General features: G+C 37.5%; 1 protein-coding gene across 3 annotated transcripts in view; it reads left to right on the top strand.

Annotated features, from left to right (window-relative positions):
• UTRN (utrophin) overlaps window positions 1-20794 on the top strand; it is a 561071-nt gene that overhangs the window by 508238 nt on the left and 32039 nt on the right. For all 3 annotated transcript variants that reach the window (XM_032650818.1, XM_032650820.1, XM_032650819.1), the window contains 4 exons: window positions 201-358; window positions 2042-2208; window positions 3117-3228; window positions 18500-18636. In XM_032650818.1, the coding sequence (XP_032506709.1) occupies window positions 201-358; window positions 2042-2208; window positions 3117-3228; window positions 18500-18636 (574 nt within the window). The remainder of the gene's footprint in view (window positions 1-200; window positions 359-2041; window positions 2209-3116; window positions 3229-18499; window positions 18637-20794) is intronic.

Genomic DNA, 20794 nt, shown 5'->3' with positions numbered 1-20794 from the left:
CATGTAGTTAACCAGTTCCTGATTACAAATATGCAGAATGTTAAGGTTGTCAGAATTCAGGCGACAACTAATGCAATTCACGTCCCCATAAGTTTTTTTTTTAAATCTACGTTGTTCATTCCACATAACCAAAGGTATATTTTACTTAAAATTCCAGAATAGGCAGATGGAAGTTAACCTCTTGCCTCTCCTCCTTGTAGATCTCTTTAAGGAAGTGGCTGGGCCCACAGAAATGTGTGACCAGAGACAGCTTGGCCTGTTACTACATGATGCCATCCAGATCCCTCGGCAACTGGGGGAAGTAGCAGCTTTTGGGGGCAGTAATATTGAACCCAGTGTTCGCAGCTGCTTCCAACAGGTAAATGTTCATGAAGGATCACTGGTGTATAGAATGGGTGGGGAATGGTATTGAGGATATTCTGAGAAATGGAACAGGGGACTTGGGCTGGAACCAGGTGGTGGAAGACGCTTGGTACCATCCCAGTAAGTTTATTTTATTTCTTAAGGCACATTTGATTCAAGGAACAGCAACCACCTCAAGGAGACTTACTGTTCCTCAAGGGTTAAAACCTCAAATCTTTAACATGTGCCATTAGATTGCTATGATTTGGCCCTACTTTTGCCGCAGCCTCATCTTGTACCACTGGTCCCCTTGAGCTTTCCAGCCGTGCTGTTCCTTCATTCCGGCCCTAGTGCCTTTGGACATGTGCCATCTGTTTAGAATGTTCTTTCTTACCCTCCACCCACAAACTCCCTTGACATTGCTAATCCTTATTCATTCTTTAGATCTTCCCTTAAATCTCACATCCGCTGAAAATCCTTCACTGACTCCTTCAGATGAGGTTATGTGTCCCTACTATATTCACCTGAATCTCCTCTGCCTTCTTATCATGCTCATTAAAATTGATAATAAAAACATACTGAATTATATAATTACTTGTTTAGTGGTTTTTTTCTTTTATATAAACCTAAACTCCATGAACAAGGGCTGTTTCTTTCTTTTTACTATTGTATCCCTACGTACAGTGCCTTGGACATCATAGCTACTTAATAGATGTTAGCTAAATAAATGAATAAAAATGCCCTGACCTCCTTGTAGGCAAGATTTTTTAAAAATGTAAATTAAAGATGTTATTGAAATTGTACTCTTTTCTTTGAGAACATATGTACAAAAGGAGAATGATGTACACAAGTTTTATACTGATCTAAGTTACTGATATTAAACTGGAAAAGCACATTAGTTTCTTTTTTGATGCTTACCGTATAGAAATGCATTTTAGAAATGCCTCTACCAATGTTATAAGTATGCATAAAGTACAAGCCTACAGATATTTTGCCAAGGCATGTCTAGTGATTTATCATTGCTGAGGAGAAAAATGCTCACACCATCTCTTTAAGAAGAATTGATATTATGGTTTATTACATTTTATAATGGCCCTTTTTCTTGTTTTAGAGATACAAAAAATACCAAGTGAAAATTCTAAATATGATTCTCATATGTTCTGGTTCATAGAATGACCCTGACAACAGCAGGAGAAGGACATTGGTATGAATTTAACTTTGCACAAGTGTAAATTGCTTAGTATTAAGATTTAAAGAGAGACCAAGACATTTCATACAATTTATCGTTGATACGTTTGGAAATCCTGCAAAGTATATTCATCATAATGTGCTCCTGCTAGGATGTAACAGGACTGGAGCAGGACAAAGAGATAACAGTTTTTATTGGCATTTATAATGGCCTTCAAGTTTAGGAAGTTGTGTGGGTTTTGGTTTTATTTTTTAAATCTAAGTCTATTAAGGTATTGGGATTTTTTTTCTTCTTCGTAATGACAATTTCTTCTTTTTCTCTTTTTAAATTTTAGAATTTTTTTTCCTTGAAGAACCTTAAATATTCAGTGATTGAACTGACCTAGAAAGAGTTATATAAACTCTGTTTTTACTTTTATACAGATTTTCAGAAGATTTTGAAGCAACAACACCTGTTGCAATTTAAATGAAGACATTTTCTTCACTTTTAACATTTTTGTTTCTTCACCAGAATAACAACAAGCCAGAGATAAGTGTGAAAGAGTTTGTGGACTGGATGCATCTGGAACCACAGTCCATGGTTTGGCTGCCGGTTCTACATCGAGTGGCAGCAGCTGAGACTGCAAAACATCAGGCCAAATGCAACATCTGTAAAGAATGTCCAATTGTTGGATTCAGGTAGACTGATTTACTACCAGTGGTGGTAGGAGGCTATTTTCTCTTCTGTTTGTATAGTTTCGGTGTATGCCCATCATTCCTTCCCACTTATACCCATTTGGGGGTTTGCCTCCTGAAGAAATGGGATGCTTTTAGCACATTCAGTCCATCTGAAAATGGCATTCCCTCAAAAAGCCAATACGTGAAGCTTATTTTATTATTGTTATTTATACTGTTTTGCTCCAGAACCAGAGATCGTTCTGAGTTTCTGTTTACATAGGTTACAGAAGTGTTCATGCATAATAATTGCATGACTCATTATACATATATGACCCTGATGGAATTTGGTGATTTTCTAAGACTTTGGGGTCAAACTTGGTAAGCAGGAGTTCAGCATTTAAATACTAACTGAGAAGTAATCAAATGACTTCATGTTTCTTCGGCCAAGTTTGGCATGAAGTACATTAACCCAACTTTCACACAAGAAGCCTTTGTCAGGGAATTTTGAAACTCATTTTTTATTGATGGTATAAGTGATATTTTAAATTTTGATGTGTCAAGCTAATAAACATAACTCGTTTTTCTTCGTTCGTTTTGCATTCACATTCAAACATTACAGAAAATCTTCTAACATGGATATTTGTCTTATTATGTTGAAACAGATGAAAACATGTTTTAGAGACTTCAACTACAAAAATGTGCTTTTTTTCTCACTTGGGAGATGGTTTCCTTAATTTCCTTTGTGAAATTTAAGATTCTCTTTGTTCTAATTTGGAGCTAAAATACTAAATAAGCAAATTCCACATTTGTAGCCAATATAACTTTTATTTTCATGGTGATTTGGATGAATGAAATTCCTTACCACAAGTGAGTGTTTTGGACTATATAATAGGCTTTCAAGCCAATGAATTTTCCTTTCCTCTCTCTAGGTATAGAAGCCTAAAGCATTTTAACTATGATGTCTGCCAGAGTTGCTTCTTTTCGGGTCGAACAGCAAAAGGTCACAAATTACATTACCCAATGGTGGAATATTGTATACCTGTGAGTACTGAGCCAGTGTTTGTTTATTTGGTTTTGCTTTAACATATTCCTTTTGAATTAGCTAGTGTCTAAAAGTATTCAGTTTATTTAGACTTAACCTTATTTGGAAAAAAATCCCTTTCAAGATCACTTAACCGTATCTTTTTTGTTGCTTTGTTTTCTTTTAAGCAAATACATTATGTTGAATTTATTAGCACAGAACAATTATACTTTTTTCAGAAAAATTAATTTATTAAATTTTATTTACATCTGTGTTTTAATATTAAACGTGGCATTCTTGGTAGCAAACTCCTGTGGTACGTGGGCCTCTCACTGTCGTGGCCTCTCCCGTTGCGGAGCACAGGCTCCGGACGCACAGGCTCAGCGGCCATGGCTCACGGGCCCAGCCGTTCCGCGGCATGTGGGATCTTCCCAGACTGGGGCACGAACCCGTGTGCCCTGCCTCGGCAGGCAGACTCTCAACCACTGCGCCACCAGGGAAGCCCGAGATAGACTATATTTAATGTTTGTTACCATTATCTCTCCATTCGTTCAAATCCCACTTTTTTTTTTGCGGTACGCGGGCCTTTAACTGTTGTGACCCCTCCCTTTGCGGAGCACAGGCTCCGGCCGCGCAGGCTCAGCGGCCGTGGCTCACGGGCCCAGCCGCTGCGCGGCAAGTGGGATCTTCCCGGACCAGGGCACGAACCCGCGTCTCCTGCATCGGCAGGCGGACGCTCAACCACTGCGCCACCAGGGAAGCCCCAAATCCCACTTTTTCACAAAAACAGCTTGACTCTTACTATGTGTGTGAAATCTTCCCAAATTCTTCTAGCTTCCCCTCACCAAAACACATCATTCTGTGGCCTCTAACAGTAGCCCCTACTTTACCAGTTAGTATTTGATTCCGTGTTATCTTGTATTGTTTTCTGTGTTGGTGTTTTTGCCTCCTCAACTATCTTTTTAATTCCTTGGGACAAGGATGACTCATACTTTTCTTACTATGCTTAGTTAATTCTGGTACATTATGTGCTCATATCTGACATTATAAATACTATTTATAGAATATTAAAGCTATAAAGAGTCTAAGAAACTAACTCATCCTTAATTTTTTAAAAAAAAGACTAAGTCTTAGAGAAGGTAAGGATTTGTTCAAAGTTAGTGGCTTGGATTTAGTGGTTTAACTCCATTTGGGGAATTTTCTGTATGCTTGCTGGAATATTATATTTGTTGAGTACCTGTTATATACCAGGCATTTTGCTGGGGACTAGAGATACAGAAAACATATAATGAAAGAGAAAAAGAGGTCTTTATGTGGACAGATTCAACAGGACTATATATATTTTTTGAAGAATAAGTAAGCTTATAGAGCAAGATAATATTTAAATTTTTTTCTTGTTACCTGTGCACTGTATGTTTGAATTCCAGGATTAACATTTATTCTAAAAATAGTTACATTTTATGTTAAAGATATTCAAATTTTAAGTTTCTTTTTTATTGGAATAAGAGTTTATGATCATTTAATTTCACAGTGAAAATTACCATAATTGGATCTTTTTTTTTAAGTCTATATTCTCTATTTTAAATAACCAAATTTAATTCAAATTAGAAGCGTTTTTATATGGTAGGGCATAAAGTAGATAGTTCTTTAAATTAAAGAGCGAGGGTGATGAATTTCACATATGACTTATAAGAGTTCATGCAATTGCTGACAGTGAGAGAGAGCTGGATAGGGTTAAGTATGAGTGAAAAGGGAATGCTACTGGGGGGAGGCATGAGTCACCAAGAGGTGAGTAAATTGACTGCTCCATTGCCACAAGAGTGCAGCTGAGGTTGGTTGGCAAGGATTTGCAGTCCGTGACTCCATCATTGCTCAATGGCTTTGAAATTAAAAGATGGTAGGTGCGACTGAAGGCCACGGGCTGCACGATTCAAAGGTGTTAATGGTACTGGGATTTATTTGGGCTATCCTCATGTTGAAGAAACCAAAGGGGGTTGAGGGGCTAGAGATTAAGATGATGGGGGCAAGAATTAGGAGTAAGAGGCAAAAGGTTTGAGTTAGTGGAAGTTTTTTCCAAGTTAAAGATTTGGGATTGAAAGATGTTTTGAGTTATGATGAAGCCAGACGTGTGGGCAGACCCCAGTATGTGATAGAAGTGGGACATAGGAGGTTTTGGAGATGAGATGGTGTTTAGAAGATCATCAGTTTGTCTTTAGAAGTGACAGATGATAGCGGCGTCTGGCCAAGTGCTGTCAAAGGGGAATGGATAGGCATATCGATTTTTTTTTTTTTTTTTTTTTTTGCGGTACGCGGGCCTCTCACTGTTGTGGCCTCTCCCGTTGTGGAGCACAGGCTCTGGACGCACAGGCTCAGCGGCCATGGCTCACAGGCCCAGCCGCTCCGCGGCATGTGGGATCCTCCCAGACCAGGGCACGAACCCGTGTCCCCTGCATAGGCAGGCAGACTCTCAACCACTGCGCCACCAGGGAAGCCCCATATCGATTTTAGTAGATGTTAAAGCTGAGGCTAAGGGGGAAATAGTATAAACCTCCTTTATTCTTGGCCTTTGATTTTACAGCCCATGATGGAGAGGATTGTAGGGGAGATGGTGTTATCATGGGAGCAACAGTACTCATCTCGTTCATAACTGCAATATGAAATTGCAGTTATGAACAACATGTAGGGGAATGTGTTCATAAGTAGACACAGAGTCATGCTAACAGCTAACAGGAAAGAAAAGTAATTAGAGGCTCTATGCATCTGCTGAGGGGCAGTGGCCCAATCCATGTAGGAAAAGTAGGGAAGTGGGGAAAGTCAATAGAGAGAATACTTACCCATTGGTAAATATAGCTATCAGGAACTGAAGCATTAGCCCAGATAAGAAGATGGTCTGAGAGTCATGTTAGCTCAGGTAGAAGGCATGAGATATTTGTAAAATTTTATTGCTAGAAAGGTCAGCAACATCAGCTACTCCCAGCATTCAAATTGTTAGGGATGCAATCATTGCAAAATTCTCTGCTTATGAACTGAGTTTGGACAGGACTAGTTTGTTCTGAGAGTTTCGCTGAGATTTTGGTGAGAAGAGAGGAGGACGGGAAAAGCTTATTAAAAGTCAACAACACTTAAAACAGATTGTATTGCATTTTTGCAGTTTTTAAACAAGTGCATGTTACTTTTTTTGTTTGTTTTTTGCGGTATGCGGGCCTCTCACTGCTGTGGCCCCTCCTGTTGCGGAGCACAGGCTCCGGACGTGCAGGCTCAGCGGCCATGGCTCACAGGCCCAGCCGCTCTGCGGCATGTGGGAGCCTCCCAGACCGGGGCACGAAGCCATGCGCCCTGCATCAGCAGGCGGACCCCCAACCACTGCGCCACCAGGGAAGCCCGCATGTTACTTTTAAAGTATCAGGTTCAAGTATGTTCTTGTCAATATTGGCTAATATATGGGGATATAAAACAAAATTTCAACTTCTGGGAAATTAAATGCTTAAACATTCGCATTATAGGGGTCCCAGAAGGAGGAGAGAGAGGGAAAGGACCCAAGAAAATATTTGAAGAGATTATAGTCGAAAACTTCCCTAACATGGGAAAGGAAATAGCCACCCAAGTCCAGGAAATGCAGAGAGTCCTATACAGGATAAACACAAGGAGAAACACGTCAAGACACATACTAATCAAACTGACAAAAATTAAAGACAAAGAAAAATTATTAAAAACAACAAGGGAAAAACAACAAATACCTTACAAAGGAACTCCCATAAGGTTAACAGCTGATTTCTCGGCAGAAACTCTACAAGCCAGAAGGGAGTGGCATGATATACTTAAAGTGACGAAAGGGAAGAACATACAACCAAGATTACTCTACCTGGCAAGGATCTCATTCAGATTCGACGGAGAAACCAAAAGCTTTACAGACAAGCGAAAGCTAAGAGAATTCAGCACCACCAAACCAGCTCTACAACAAATGCTAAAGGAACTTCTCTAAGTGGGAAACACAAGAGAAGAAAAGGACCTACAAAAACAAACCCAAAACAATTAAGAAAATGGTCATAGGAACATACATATCGATAACTACCTTAAATATGAATGGATTAAATGCTCCATCCAAAAGACACAGGCTTGCTGAATGGATACAAAAACAAGACCCATATATCTGCTGTCTACAAGAGCCCCATTTCAGACCTAGGGACACATACAGACTGAAAGTGAGGGGATGGAAAAAGGTATTCCATGCAAATGGAAATCAAAAGAAAGCTGGAGTAGCAATACTCATATCAGATAAAATAGACTTTAAAATAAAGAATGTTACAAGAGACAAGGAAGGACACTACATAGTGATCAAGGGGTCAATTCTAGAAGGAGATATAACAATTATAAACATACGTGCACCCAACATAGGAGCACCTCAATACATAAGGCGACTACTAACAGCTATAGAAGAGAAAATCGACAGTAACACAATAATAGTGGGAGACTTTAACACCTCACTTACACCAATGGACAGATCATCCAGACAGAAAATTAATAAGGAAACACAAACTTTAAATGACACAATAGACCAGATAGATTTAATTGATATTTATAGGACATTCCATCCTAAAACAGGAGATTACACTTTCTTCTCAAGTGCACATGGAACACTCTCCAGGACAGATCACACCTTAGGTCACAAATCAAGCCTCAGTAAATTTAAGAAAATTGAAATCATATCAAGCATCTTTTCTGACCACAACATGAGATTAGAAATCAATTACAAGGAAAAAAAAGTAAAAAACATAAACACATGGAGGCTAAACAATACATTACTAAATAACCAAGAGATCACTGAAGAAATCAAAAAGGAAATCAGAAAATACTTACAGACAAATGACAACAGAAACACGATAATCCAAAACCTATGGGATGCAGCAAAAGCAGTTTTAGGAGGGAGATTTATAGCAATACAATCCTCCCTCAAGAAGCAAGAAAATTCTCAAACAATCTAACCTTACACCTAAAGGAACTAGAGAAAGAAGAATAAACAAAACCCATAGTAGAAGGAAAGAAATCATAAAGATCAGAGCAAAAATAAATGAAACAGAAACAAAGAAAACAATAGCAAAGAGCAATAAAACTAAAATTAAAAAATGAAAAAGGAGAAGTTACAATGGATACCGCAGAAATACAGAGCATCATAAGAGACTACTACAAGCAACTCTGTGCCAAAAAACTGGACAACCTGGAAGAAATGGACAAATTCTTAGAAAGGTATAACCTTCCAAGACTGAACCAGGAAGAAATAGAAAACATGAACAGACCAATCACAAGTAATGAAATTGAAACTGATTAAATATCTTCCAACAAACAAGAGTCCAGGACCAGAAGGCTTCACAGTTGAATTCTATCAAACATTTAGAGAAGAGCTAACACCCATCCTTCTCAAACGCTTCCAAAAAATTGCAGAGGAAGGAACGCTCCCAAACTCATTATACGAGGCCACAATCACCCTGATACAGAACCAAAGATACTACAAAAAAGGAAAATTACAGACCAATATCACTGATGAATATAGATGCAAAAATCCTCAAGAAAATATTAGCAAACACAATCCAACAACACATTAAAAGGATCATACACCATGATCAAGTGGGATTTATCCCAGGGCTGCAAGGATTCTTGAATATATACAAGTCAATCAATGTGATACACCATATTAACAAATTAAAGAATAAAAACCATATGATCATCTCAATAGATGCAGAAAAGTCTTTTGACAAAATTCAACACCGACTTATGATAAAAACTCTCCAGAAGGTGGGCATAGAGGGAACCTACCTCAACATAATAAAGGCCATATATGACAAAGCACAGCAAACAACATTCTCAGTGGTGAAAAACTAAAAGCATTTCCTCTAAGATCAGGAACACAACAAGGGTGTCCACTCTCACCACTATTATTCAACAGAGTTTTGGAAGTCCTAGCCACAGCAATAAGAGAAGGAAAAGAGATAAAAGGAATACAGATTGGAAAAGAAGAAGTAAAACTCACTGTTTGTGGATGACATGACACTATACCTAGATAATCCTAAAGATGCCACCAGAAAACTACTAGAGTTAATCAGTGAATTTGGTAAAGTTGCAGGATACAGAATTAATGCACAGAAATCTCTTGCATTCCTCTACACTAACAACGATAGATCAGAAGGAGTAATTAAGGAAACAATCCCATTCACCATTGCAACAAAAAGAATAAAATACCTAGGAATAAACCTACCTAAGGAGGTAAAAGACCGGAAAACTATAAGACACGGATGAAAGAAATCAAAGACGACACAAACAGATGGGGGGATATACCATGCTCTTGGATTGGAACAATCAATATTGTGAAAATGGCTATATTACCCAAAGCAATCTACAGATTCAATGCAATCCCTATCAAATTACCAAAGGCATTTTTTACAGAACTAGAACAAAGAATCTTAAATTTTGTATGGAGACACAGAAGACCCCGAATAGCCAAAGCAATATTGAGGGAAAAAAATGGAGCTGGAGGAATCAAACTCCCTGACTTCAGACTATACTACAAAACTACAATAATCAAGACAATATGGTACTGGCACAAACACAGAAATATAGATCAATGGAACAGGATAGAAAGCCCAGAGATAAACCCACACACCTATGGTCAACTAATCCATGACAAAGGAGGAGAGGATATATGGAGAAAAGACAGTCTCTTCAATAAGTGGTGCTGGGAAAACTGGGCAGCTACATGTAAAAGAATGAAATTAGAACACTCCCTACACCATACACAAAAGTAAACTCAAAATGTATTAAAGACCTAAATGTAAGGCCAGACACTATAAAACTCTTAGAGGAAAACATAGGAAGAACACTCTTTGATATAAATCACAGGAAGATCTTTTTTGATCCACCTCCTAGAGTAATGGAAATAAAAACAAAAGTACACAAATGGGACCTAATGAAACTTAAAAGTTTTTGCAAACCAAAGGAAACCATAAACAAGACGAAAAGACAACCCTCAGAATGGGAGAAAATATTTGCAAATGAATCAACAGACAAAGGATTAATCTCCAAAACATATAAACAGCTCATGCAGCTCAATATTAAAGAAACAAACAACCCAATCAAAAACTGGGCAGAAGACCTAAATAGACATTTCTGCAAAGAAGACTTACAGATGGCCAAGAGGCACCTGAAGAGCTGCTCAACATCACTAATCATTAGAGAAATACAGATCAAAACTACAATGAGGTATCACCTCACACAGGTTAGAATGGGCATCATTAGAAAATCTACAAACAACAAATCCTGGAGAGGGTGTGGAGAAAAGGGAACCCTCTTGCACTGTTGGTGGGAATGTAAATTGATACAGCCACTATGGAGAACAGTATGGAGGTTCCTTAAAAAACTAAAAATAGAATTACCGCATGACCCAGCAATCCCACTATTGGGCGTATACCCTGAGAAAACCATAATTCAAAGACACATGTACCCCAATGTTCATTGCAGCACTATTTACAATAGCCAGGTCATGGAAGCAACCTAAATGCCCATCGAGAGACAAATGGATAAAGAAGATGCGGGTTGTTTATATATATATATAATATATATATATATATACACACACACACATACATACATATACCCAATGGAATATTACTCAGCCATAAAAAGGCACGAAATTAGGTCATTTGCAGAGATGTGGATGGACCTAGAGACTGTCACACAGAGTGAAGTAAGCCAGAAAGAGAAAAACAAATGTCGTACATTAAAGCCTGTATGTGGAATTTAGAAAAATGGTACAGATGAACCGGTTTGTAACGCAGAAAGAGAGACACAGCTGTAGAGAACAAACATATGGACACCGATGGGGGAAAGCCAGGGTCGGGGGTGGTAGGATGAACTGGGAGATTGGGATTGGTATATATCCACTAATATGTATAAAGTAGATAACGAATAAGAACCTGCTGTATAAAAGCTGCATACCAGCTTACACAGGATTTTTTGGGATTTGGGTAGAGAGTTACATGGACAGACTTATGCCAGGCTACATTTTATATTATCTCACTGCTTCTTAATAGCAGCATAACAGAGGAAAGTATATTTTAAAGTATTCACATACCCACTTGTCTGTGTAGGTTCAGTTTTTAAATGTTTTTCACAGTGAGTCACCTTCATTAGATTTCCAAAAATGACAATTTGAAGGACAGTCCTCATTTGGATGTGAGAGTTCTTATGTGCTTGTTAAAAATGAGTCCAGAAGGATTTGGGGGAGATGGTGGTAGCAGTGACTTCAGAGTTTTCAATCTCTTTTGCCTTTGCCATTTTCTTCCCATTTGTAAAGTAGTTACATAAAAAGAGGCAGAGATCTAGACAGCAAAACCAAACCTCTGGATAATATTTACAACAAAACTAGGTAATGGGATATCCTCCAAATAAATCTAGGTGGTAACAAACCACCACCAGTCACAAAACTTGCTACATATTGTTGGGGAGGAAAAAATTTACCTCTACCCGTCTACGTTCTTCTGACTGGTCTAATAATTAAATTGACGTGAGACAGACTAACAAGAGAAAATCAAAGTTTAATTTTGTGCATACGAGAGACTCAAAGAAGTGACCAAAGCAGGCAGTTTTGTACCTTTTAGGCAAAAAAAAACCAATAACTTTGTGAAGAACCGACGAGACAAAGAAACTTTGGCTTGGCTACCAGTTACGGAAGAATCTAAGCAGATGGTTCCCACAGCTTTCTCAGCCTTGAATTCCCTATTTCTAGCCATAAGGAAGGATGTTTCTCTGTGTCCTGGTGCAGGGAGGGTACCTTTTACATGGAAGATTATTTCCTGCTTTCAGGGGGACAAAGCATAGGGTCAGACTGTTCTTGCCCTGGCTGTTTCTCAATTAATTTAATCAATACGCCCCCTTTGGCATATTTTGGGGTAACAGAACATAGGAAAGAGTTAGAAATAAAAGAAAAATAATTTCAGAAATTGAGACTAATTAATTTTAGTCTTAATAAACAGAGCAGATAAATACCATAAAAGAAATAGAAGGTGAATAAGAGGCAAACCTTAAAACTTAAAAAGAAGTGAAGAAAGCAATATAAGGGATTCAAGAGAAAGTGACAAATACTGAAGATAGGCCAGAAAAAAAAGGACTGGAAGTATGGATAGTATGAGTCCCTGAAGAAGAAACCCAAGATAAGGTAGAACAAACACTAAAAATAAAAATTAAAGGGACTTCCCTGGCGGTCCAGTGGCTAAGACTCCATGCTTCCACTGCAGGGGGCGTGGGTTTGATCTCTGGTTGGGGAGCTAAGATCCTGCATGCGTCATGGGGTCGCCAAAGATAAAAAATAAAACAATAAAATAAAATTTAAAAACAAGGAAAACTAATCAAGTCTACTTCCAAAAAAATCTTTTTGAAGAAAATCTTTCCTCCCTCAAAAAAAAAAAAAAAACCCCAGAAGAACAAGAAAAAGTGAATCTGTACACTGAAAGAGTATATTATGCCTGAGAACACTAACTCAGAATGATCAACGCTATGACATATTCTGGTAAAATTAATGGACTTTAAAATAAAAAAAAAAATCCTTTGGTCATTTAAACAAAAGGAAAAAATGACTTAAAAAGGAAAGAAAATTAAATAACTATCAGACTTTTCAACTGCAATACTTTATACCGAAAGAAAATGGAGGAACATACTTAAGAAACTCAAGGGAAAAATATATGAGCTAAGGATTTCATATCCAGAAAAACCAACTTTCTAGTAACTAGCAAAGGACACAGGAAATGCATCATCAACATATAAGAGCTCAGGTAATATTGGTCCTATGAGCACTTCTTGGGGAATTTGTTAGAGACCAAAGTAACTAGAGACATAACATCCTACGGGCTGATGGAGAGCATTAACTATATTGTTACCAGTAGAACTTAAACAAAATGGGACAACAAGGAAGAGGCTCCTACTGGCCAAAGATGGGACAGTTTGAGCTTCAATAATGATAATATAGTTGACCCTTGAACGCAGCAACCTCCTGGAGAGTGGAAAATCCACGTAACCTTTACAGTGGGCCCTCCACATCCACGGTTTGTGTAGTGCTATAGTACATATTTAGTGAAAACAATCTGTGTATGAGTGGACCCGCGTCATTCAAACCCATGTTGTTCAAGGGTCAACAGTAATTGCAGTAGATCAAAACTCATCAAATATGTTAATGTATGAATTCATAATGATATTTTAAAACAATTTCAAATTGGTCTTCTTTGGAAGATGGTAGGAAACCAATTCATTACAGGGAAAATTGGTCAATAAAAGAGAAAAATCAAACATGTAATCCTGCCTTTCCTGCATCAACTTTACTATTGAGTGACTAAATGGATGAGGGGGATGTCCTTAAAAATTTTTTTCAACTAAAAATGAATGGTAGAATTAGAATATCACCATTTTAAAGCCCTCATTGGATGGATATAGGCATTTAGCATGAAAGCTACTAGGATTATGTAAGAGAGATGACCACACATCACGTGTCTCCTATAATCCTACCAAACACCGCTGATAATCTTGCCAAAAGAGCAAACCTGAGTCTCACTGAGTCTCATGCATTCTCTGGATCCAGCTGCCAATTTGCAGGATATCCAAAGGAACATGCTAAACTGCACCAAAAATATGCAACCAGCAAAATCCTACTCTTGAAAACTTCACAGGTTGAATTGCCTGAGTTTCCAACAGAAAAATTGTAATGAAATGGCAAGTATGAAGAAGAAATCTGGTAGACTAAAAGTGACTTAAAATATACAGATTTTAAAAAATGAGCTAGACTAAACTATAGTATCTAGAGACAAACATTGGAGTGATGAAACTATTTTTAAAACACAAGGAAGTTATTGTAAAAATGAGGATGCTGGTTTTAGAGAGGTGGGAAGCAGTTATGACTGGAATGAGGCTTCTGAAATGTCCAACAAAGTTCAATTTCCTGGGCTTCCCTGGTGGTACAGTGGTTGGGAGTCTGCCTGCCGATGCAGGGTACACGGGTTCGTGCCCCGGTCCGGGAAGATCCCACATGTTGCGGAGCGGCTGGGCCCGTGAGCCATGGCCGCTGAGCCTGCGCATCCGGAGCCTGTGCTCCACAACGGGAGAGGCCACAGCAGTGAGAGGCCCGCGTACCGCAAAAAAAAAAAAAGTTCAATTTCCTGACTGGATGGTATTCACCATATAATTTATTTTATTAAACCAGGTGCCTGTTGTATATAGTTTTATATATCTGTGGTTTATTTTGCAATAAAAAGGATTAAAAAATAAAACAGTCCATGGGCTTCCCTGGTGGCGCAGTGGTTGAGAGTCCACCTGCCGATGCAGGGGACACGGGTTTGTGCCCTGGTCTGGGAAAATCCCACATGCCGCGGAGCGGCTGGGCCTGTGAGCCATGGCCGCTGAGCCTGAGCGTCCGGCGCCTGTGCTCCGCAATGGGAGAGGCCACAACAGTGAGAGGCCCGCGTACCGAAAAAATAAAATAAAATAAAATAAAAAATAAATAAATGAAACAGTCCAATTACAGCCATTTGAAGAGTGGTTATCTCTGGGTGACAGAAGAGCTGGCAATTTTAATTTTTATCCTTTTTCTCTTCCATGTGTATTTTTTTTCTAATTGTACTTGCACTGAACATTTCTTACATATGCAATTTGAAAGTTATAAAATGACATTTCAATATAAATTTTGTAAAACTCAGCCACAGGGTATCTTAGTAGTAGTACTTTATTTAAAATAAAGGCAAAATTCAGACTATAATAATAGTTTAGTCAATGGCTATGGCTTCTTTTTCTTACAAAACTTAAGACTGTTCCGTTTTTCATGGAGACGTGATATAGCTCTGGTATGGTGAAAAGACCCAGGTTTGCAAGAGCAGCTCTTGCCTTACTGACCTTGTCAATCTGAATCCCTGAAAGCCTTAGTGTCAGTTTCCTTTTGGGTCAAAATAGTGATGATACTCTCACTGCCCTTGATAGTAAAAAAAAAAGATTGAAAGAAAGCTATTTATAAGGTGAGACTTCTGTGCTAATATATTACCCTCGTTACATCTAATGAGATCTACAAAGTCTTTTGTTCTTTTTATTTCTTTTCTTACAGCAATAAGTGAAAACCTAGTCTTTTGAGAAATGCATGGATAACTTAACATGCTGGATAATTTTTGTAGTAATGAACGATCCTTTCGATTTCATCTTCGTATCATAATATCAATAGTTGTTTGCTTTAAAAATAACAAGAATAACTCTGTCTCCATACTAGCATGGAGACAGAGTTGAGTTTGATGATATTCATTATGCTAGGTGGGTGGTCCTCTGTTCAGCTTTTTACCAAACTGTTGCTTCAAACAGAGAAATATTAGGTACTGTTATTAGATAGGAAATTAGATCAAATATGTACAAATATATTTAAGCCTTTTTTTTTGGCCACGCCATGCGGCATGCAGGATCTTAGTTCCCTGACCGGGTATTGAACCTGCACCTCCAACATTGGAAGTGCAGTGTCCTCATCGCTGGACTGCCAGGGAATACCCTATTTTAACCTTTTTTGGTGAGAAAATAGGCATAATTCACTTTCTTGGCTCTATCCCAGCTAAAGAATCACATTCCTGTGGGATGAATTACTTTTCACTTTTCCTTTTAATATTGCATAAAGTTTATGGCATTAGTGAATTTAGTGCCCTTAGATTACAGCTGCTGGTGGTAGTTTTTTTTCCTCATTAGCGCTGTATATGAGAACGCACTCATTTTTTCTAAATATCAAATTTGAGCATTATCTGAAACCCCTGCTATAACTTTTTGGGAGGCAGGTAGGTGTTTTTTGTTTGTTTTTTGTTGGTCGGTTGGTTTTGCTTTGTTCTTCCATGTCCTGAATGTATTTAGCTAAAGAATGTGTGATGCGGAATTGTACTTGTACTTTTAATGATGTGTCATTTTTTTCCCAAGCAAGAGTTCACATTGAAACCAAAATAGAGATAAGCTAGAAGAACATTATACTAAGTAAAAGAAGCCAGTCACAAAAGACCACATGTTATTTGATTCCATTTATAAGAAATGTCCAGAATGGACAAATCCACAGGAACAGAAAGTAGATTAGTGGTTGCCAGAGGCTGAGGGGAGGAGATGGGGGTGGGGAGAGGGGTGGGAATGATTGCTAATCGGTACAGGCTTTCTTTCTTTTTGAGGTGATGATGATGTTCTAGAATTAGATTGTGGTGATGGTTGCACAGCGCCATGAATATACTAAAGGCCACTGTATTGTACGCTGTCCTGGCTGAGGCAGACTGGGGAAGTGGCCCGGTGCCTTGCCCACCTGGCCTTTTCTCCCACCCGCCCCACTCAGGGCTGCCTGAGTTAAAGACCTGGATATGGCTTGAAAATCACTGGCCCGAGCAATAAAAACCTTCTTATTGCCAGATGGAAATGGACCAAGTAAAAGCTGGAGGCCGTTACTTCTTTATCTCCTTGTATATTAACAGTGTGTTAAGGACAGACATAGAAATAAATTGGGTCATAAATGCTTATTATTGCATGGGGCCTTCTTTTTGTATTTCTATCATGGAAAGCTTCTTCCTTTTTTTGTCTCTTTACCAAAACATTCAGGATAAACATATGTATAAACTTAATGATCTGTGGTTGTGATACCCATTGCTAAAAGTCCAAATGTCCTTTATAGTAGTGATATATCCTTTTGGCTTTATTCTCTGTAGCAGGCATTGTGTCTCTAAATATTGCCTTCTTTACTCCCAACTGTGTTCTGTTTCTTTCTCCTGTTCTGCCTGGTTAGATTTTAATACCCCCAAACAATCCTCTTATAGCAACCCTTTTTCCTCTACAGAGTGCCTTGGATTTTTTTTTTCCCCCGTTAATAGCTCATTTTCTACACTTTATATTTGGGAGGGTCTGTACCTATATAACTGCAGGTATTATATAGTTTTTTCTTTGTTATTCAGGAAAAGATTTGACATTGTGGGTCTGATAGCAAGGCCTACTGAGAATGTGGGCTTTGCTTGCTATACATATCCTTTTAAATAAAGCAAAGATTGATGTATAAATAGCTTGGGCTGATTTATGTTTTCTCTCTGCTCTGCAAGCTTAGAGAATCAAAAGTTTCCTTAACTGTTTACTAGAAGACATATTTAGGTGGAATGGGAGCAAATAGAAAGTAACAAAACCACATAAGCGTTGACTCAATTCAGTTGTTTTAAAAAATAATTACATTTTGTTAAACTTCTATTTGCATGAGTCTTGGGCATGCTTGTCATGAGGGAAAAGACAGATGGGGAGGGTGCAAGTCCTGGAGGGAAGCAGGTGGCAGGTAAGTCAATATATTTAGTACTCAGTTTGTTATCATAGAAAAGTCCTCTGGTTTCGCTTTGTAAAGAGGTTGGCATGAGGTCTGTCTAGCTGTAGAAGGGATAGCCAGCTAGGAGTCAGATGACCAAGGTTTCAGTTCAGTTCTGCACACATCAATATTTTAAATACACTTTCAGAAGGACTAAAGTTGATGTCTGTTTAACATATTCCCCAAAAAACTAGAATTGATGATACAGAGTAGAAAACTGGGGCTCATTGAGTGGATGAGGGCTTGGGAGTTGGGGTAGATTTCAGCCCACCTCACCCTAAATGATTAGTAACTAGTCATCTTGAAATGCTTCTTTAAAAAGTCACATTTTATATGGCCATTAGTAATTCAGTCCATGTCGAATAATTATATATTTGTATGGTTGGAAAAGAACAAGAATCTGACAGTATTTCTTGCAATACAGAGAACCAGTATGGCCCTGCACTTTCTCTCTTGTGTATTTCTCTTTTCTAGATTACAATATATGTTGACTTGTACAGGCTGTATATATAGCTCAGCCTGATTTATTCACCTTAGTTAAAACCATATAATATCCAGAATACTTCATCATCACCAAATGTTTAGTAACATATTGCAGCTTTTTTAGTGAAAGGAATCAACCAATAAGATTGCCAAAACTAATTTTACTTTTAGGCCCGATTTTTAACATATTGGGGAAATTATCTACTTATGGTGTATGCTCAACAGAAAATTTAAAATTGTAAACTAATTGCTGGATATATTTAATGATGAGTCCTGAGTGCCATGTGTTATGACCTTGTGCGCTATTCCAAAAATACATAAAGCTACTGAAACTGTGGTCATGTAATTGCATCAGTTTACATCTACTCTAATTTGATTGTAGATAGTTGTCTCCTTCCTTCCATTTTAATGAGAAAAGTGTGATTTTTTCAACCTCATAGACAACATCTGGGGAAGATGTACGGGACTTCACAAAGGTGCTGAAGAATAAGTTCAGATCGAAGAAATACTTTGCCAAACATCCTCGGCTTGGCTACCTGCCTGTCCAGACAGTTCTTGAAGGTGACAACTTAGAGACGTAAGTTTACTTTTACTATTAAAACTTGTATTTGTATATGCTCTGATATCTGCTACTTTTATGTTAGTGACAAAAGAGAAATCTGATACCAAAAAAGAATTTGTGTTTTGGTAAAATGTTTCATTTTAAAAGAGGTAAAATAAACTTGGAATCAGTCTTCACAACATGAATTTTGACTGTTTGCTTTTGATGGCACAGCAAAACTTCCAGGTTTAATTTTGCCTGTGTTCCTAAACATGAAATAGACAAAATTTCTTAAAAGTATATAATTTGAGTTTACAAACATAAATGAAACAAAGCTTCAAGTAACAAAATTACTTTGGGATTATAAAGCAGAGAATAGCAATTTATAGCCTGAAATGAAAAGAACAAGAAATTTTAAAGTGAGCCAGAAGAAATGAAAGAGCAAATTTTAAATTACTAAACAATTATACATCAAGATCAAAATAAATATGATTTTAAATCTTTGAATCACTTTTTAAAAATATCAGCATAAATATGCCTGCCAAGGCAGTTTTCTTGTGCTTGAATCTTGGGGGGAATTAACTTTTATTGCTAATCATAGCAGAGTGCCTAGTCGTAAAGAATAGTGAAGTTCTAGTTACAGAAATATGCCCTCTCAAATAACTACAGAAGAGAAGCTCCAAAGTGTGAAGTATGGAGTTTCCTACATTATATAGTAGAGAAAATTGTAATAAGAAGTATAAAAATGTGTTGACATTTAACCTTCAAAACTCATAATTCATTTTATTGTGTATATGAGAGATAATCAGAGAATAGTAATCGTCCAGTGTATTATGACAGTCCATGTCTCAAAGATGTCAAAATAGAGGGATAGACTATTTAGTCCAATTTTTTTTTCCATATAAAACCCTATAGACCAGGGGCTTTGCTACATTTATGTGCAGTTTTTTTTTTTTAATTTGTTGAACTGCTAAGAAGTAGAAGAAAGACCACAGCCAAAGCATAGTAGGTATTTTTATCCCTCTATAGGTAACATTATGGGTGTGCAGCAGAAAGAAATATAAAGCAGCTGTATATGTAGATAAAAATACCACATACTCATTTAAAGCATACCAAGAAATTCAAACTTTTTGATAACCTTGCTTGATTTCAAATTCTGTACAATTAGGATATATGCCTCCCAGTCATTTTTTCCACAGTACATTTTAGAAGAAATTTTATTGAAACAATTTCAGTTTAAAGGACACTACTTAAATACTTAAAATCCATAAGGAAAGGTATATTTTTGGTCCTCTGTTTTGTGGGTAGATTTTTTTTTTTCAAAAGTATATGATAATACATTATTTGTTTTAGTATCCAATATATAGCTTAACTATGCTGAACACCTTCTAATAAAGACAAAATTTTACTTATCTTGGTATCAGATCTAAATAACCTTTGGAGTAGTTGCCTGAAGCATAGAATTATCACACAGTGCTTTTATTTATAGGATACTTTGATAGGTTTGAAATAGTGATGTGCCTTTCACTCTTTGGATAAACCATTTGGGACCATTTATGTCCCAGATATCTGCATCCTTCATATGAATCATACAGATAAATAGATCTTTTAAACTCCTTTTAAGCAATTTTGATAATTTGCCTTTCACTGTCAAAGCAATCACTGACATCAATCATTCTATTCTGGGTGACTCAGTGAAAGTAAAAAAGAACAGAAAAGTGTGCCAAATAATTTTGTGCTGTGATTTTTGGCTGTAACTCTGAAGATGCTTCATTTTAGCTAACATAAATTTACCAGCATTGTCAGTGAGAGGAAAACAAGAGAAAGAAAAGAAGGAGTGTAAGATTAAGTCAGATGTCACAAGATCGTTTCTGAAAAAGATTTATGAGCTACTGGATACATTGGGCAGGTTTTCTTCTTTTTTCACTCCTAGGATGCGTTCTTGGAGTCAGTATAGTTCATTTTTCTACTGAGCCCTTTCCAGTACAGGGCCACTTAATCTTCTGGTGTAACAATTTACATGAGTGGGTAGTAAAAAATTTGATTTCATTTATTCTCCTATTTGTGGGAAGAGAACATTGGAGAAAAACCAGCAAAGTGGTAAATGTGTTGAAGTTATATATGAAGCTGATTAGAATTTTCTTTTGCTTCTTTCTCTTTCATCTCTGCAAAATGTAAGGTCTTATCCCCTATC

This window comes from Phocoena sinus, chromosome 12 (assembly GCF_008692025.1).
Source record: "Phocoena sinus isolate mPhoSin1 chromosome 12, mPhoSin1.pri, whole genome shotgun sequence".
In the NCBI taxonomy this organism is placed as follows: Eukaryota; Metazoa; Chordata; class Mammalia; order Artiodactyla; family Phocoenidae; genus Phocoena; species Phocoena sinus.
This window is presented reverse-complemented; position numbering and strand designations above follow the sequence as displayed.